The sequence below is a fragment of the Perognathus longimembris genome, chromosome 26, assembly GCF_023159225.1.
Source record: "Perognathus longimembris pacificus isolate PPM17 chromosome 26, ASM2315922v1, whole genome shotgun sequence".
NCBI classification, from domain to species: Eukaryota; Metazoa; Chordata; class Mammalia; order Rodentia; family Heteromyidae; genus Perognathus; species Perognathus longimembris.
Window position 1 is genome coordinate 2,224,900 of NC_063186.1, and position 3,136 is coordinate 2,228,035.

Sequence of the window (3,136 nt, forward strand, 5' to 3'; positions counted from 1 at the left end):
ACACCATGAACGCACACACACCATGCACGCACACACCATGCACGCACACACCACGCACACACACACCATGCACGCACACATGCACGCACACACCATGCACGCGCACACACCATGCACACACACCACACACACACCATGCACACACACACCCTGCAGGCTGGGGCTTCCAGCAGGTTCCCCGACCTGGGGGAGACATGGGGGGGGTGTGAAGAGGCCTCCGCCTGGACCCCCAAGAGCAAGGGGCACAGGAACCGCACCCCAAGGAGCACAGAGAAGAATGTCGTTTATGATCGTCTTTATTAATACTCACGGCCCCGCGTGGACCCCGCGAGGAGGGGGAGGGGAGGGGAGGGGGAGGGAGGGGGAGGGAGGGGTTCCCCCCCAGGGGGCGCCAGGTCAGGACGTTCAAGTCTGCCCTTTCCGGTGTGCATGTGCGTGACCGAGGGTGTGCGTGTGCGTGGGTGCGCGTGCACGCACACGTGCGTGTCTGCAGTGGGGGGCGGGGCGTGTGAATGCGCACGTGCGTGCGCTCGCTGTTCCGTGGAAATCCATCCGTCCATCCCAGCCAGACAGCCGGCCCGGGGTTGACCGCGCGGCCCGCCCACGGGAGACGGGAGATCGGGCGGCCAGCCCCGCCTCCGCCCCGCCTCCGCCCCGCCGCCCATCCCGGGGTCCGCCCGCGGGCGCTCAGGGGCGGGGCTCGCGGTGACCCCGCCCCCACGGCGCTCAGAGGCAGGGCTCCGCCCACGGTCACTGGGGCGGAGCTTGCGGAGACCCGCCCCCGCCGTGACTCAGAGGCGGGGCCCCTGGCTCCGCCCCCAGGTCACTCCAAAGCAAGGATTTTGCCGTGGCTCCGCCCCCGGGTCACTCCGAGGCGGGGCTTGCGTTGACTCCACCCCCGCAGTTATCCATAGGCGGGGCTTTCTCCGGCTCCGCCCCCTGGTCACTCAGAGGCGCGGCTCGCTGAAGTCGCGCCCGTCCTCGGGGCCGCGGGCACGCAGGCACGTCCTCGGGGCCGCGCACGCACGCCCCGGCTCAGAGGCGCGGCTTGGGCCGCAGCGGCTCTCCGGGGTCGCGCCCGTCCTCGGGGGCCGCGCGTGCACACGCACGCACGCACGCACGCATGCACGCGCGCGCGCCCCGGCTCAGAGGCGCGGCTTGCGCAGCAGCGTCTTGCTGAGGTCGCGCACGTCCTCGGGGCCGCGCGGCGCGCTCGTAGCCCAGCACGGCCATGGGCTGCGCGCAGAACTCCTCGACCTGGCGCACCTGCGCGAAGCTGAGCGCCGAGCGCCAGGCGCTGGCGGCCTGCGTGGCGTTGCGCGCCGACACCACGAAGGGCTTGGCGGCGGCGGCGGGCCCGCTGGTCATGTTGAGCGCGAACTGCTCCATGGCGGCGCTGACGGGCAGCCCCACGAAGGCGTAGACGCGGCGCAGCGTGCGCACCGGGTCGCCCACCAGGTCCTCGTAGCGCACGGCCAGGTAGCGGCCGCGCAGCCAGTCGGGCGGGCGCAGCGCCGTCTGCAGCGTGGCCGCCATGCTGTGGCAGATGACCTCCATGGCGCCCAGCGCGTGGTAGTCGGCGGGGCCCGCGGCGGCGGCGGCGGCGGCGGCGTGGGGCGGGGGCTCGCGGCGCGGCCGGTCGGCGGCGGCGGCGGCGGCGGGGGGCGGCGGGGGCGGCGGCGGGGGCGCGCGGTGGGCGCGCGGTCGCGGCTGCGCACCACCTGCAGCGACTCGCGGATGAGGCCGTGGCGCGAGCGGATGCGCGAGGCGGCCACGGCGCGCGGGTCGCGCACCAGGTGCACCACCTTGAGGTCGAGCGCGGGGTCGCGCAGCAGCGGCGCCAGCACGGCCACGGTCGAACACGCGCACGCCCTTGATGGCGAGCGCGCGGTAGCGGCGGCACTCGGCCTCGAGGCGCGCCAGGCGCTGCGGCGGGCACTTCTTGCACACGCGGTCGTCCACCAGCGCCACCACCTCCTTGCGGTAGCCGGCCGGGCACAGCGGCGCCGAGCACACCACCTTGTTGGTGGCGGCGCCGAAGATGCCGAGCGTGGTGAGGTTGCGGCCGCCGCCGCCCGCCGGGCCGTAGAGCTGGAACACGGAGAGGTCGCAGCGGTACAGGGCGCTCAGCATGTCGCGCGCCGCGCCCTGCAGCGACACCGCGTCGCCCGGGTACAGCTTCTGCCACACGTGCCACACGGGCTCGTACAGGAAGAACACGTCGGGGTGCTGGTTGAAGAGCTCGCCGAAGAAGGACGAGCCCGAGCGCCACGTGGTGAGCACGTACACCAGCCGCCGCCGCGCCCGCCCGGGCCCCGCGCGCGTGCCGTTGTCCCCCCGGGGCGGCTGCGGCTCCGGCGGGGGCCGGGGCGGCGGCGGCGGCGGCGGGGCCGGGGCGGCCGGGGACGCGGGCGGGCGGCGGTGCGGCGGCGGCGGGGGCGCGCGGCGGGGCGCGGGGCCCTCGGGGGCGCAGGGCCGCGGCGGGGCCTCGCGGTGCCACCTGTGGTCCAGGAGGTTGAGCGCGGTGAGCAGCAGCAGCAGCGCGTAGCCGGCGAGCAGCAGCAGCGCCTTCCTGCGGAACGCCTTCATGCCGAGCGGGGACGCGGGCCAGCGGCGGCCCGGGCGCGGGGGCCGGGGCGCCGGGGCGCGGGGCGGCCGGGGGGCGCCCGGGGGCGGCGCGCGCGGCGAGCTGCGGCTCATCACAGGCCCCGCGCGGCCCGGCGGCCCGGGGCGGGCGGCGGCCCCGCGGCGGCCCGGCCGCGGGCTCCGGGTCGGGGGCCGCGGGTCCGGGGCGGGCGCGGCACCGGCGGCGGCGGCGGCGGCGGCTGCTCCTCCCCGGGGCCCCGGGCGGGCTGGGCCATGGCCGCGGCTCCGCGGAGGAGGGGGGACCTGCGCGGGGGAGCGGGGTGAGTCGGGGCCCGCCGCCCGCCCGGCCCCGGCCCCGCACTCACCGGGCCGGCCCCGGGCGGCCGATCGCGGGGCGGCCGGCTGTCCGCGCCTCCTCGCCCGGCCTCTGGCGTTGGGGGCCCCGCCGCGCGGGCGCCCTGCGGCTCGGGAGCGGAAACTTTCACCGGAGCCCCGGCGGCTCTAGACGGGGCCCGGCTCCGCGGCTGCCCTCAGCCCCGCGCGGGCGCCC

General features: G+C 77.5%; 1 protein-coding gene across 1 annotated transcript; it reads right to left on the reverse strand.

Moving 5' to 3' along the window:
- Window positions 1-1,101: 1,101 nt before the first annotated feature.
- On the reverse strand, window positions 1,102-2,700 carry Chst2 (carbohydrate sulfotransferase 2). The gene is given in 6 exon segments (XM_048334964.1): window positions 1,102-1,205; window positions 1,207-1,652; window positions 1,703-1,853; window positions 1,855-2,331; window positions 2,333-2,428; window positions 2,431-2,700. Coding segments are annotated over 6 exon segments (1,500 nt in total). The 3' UTR covers window positions 1,102-1,145.
- Between the last annotated feature and the right edge of the window lie 436 nt (window positions 2,701-3,136).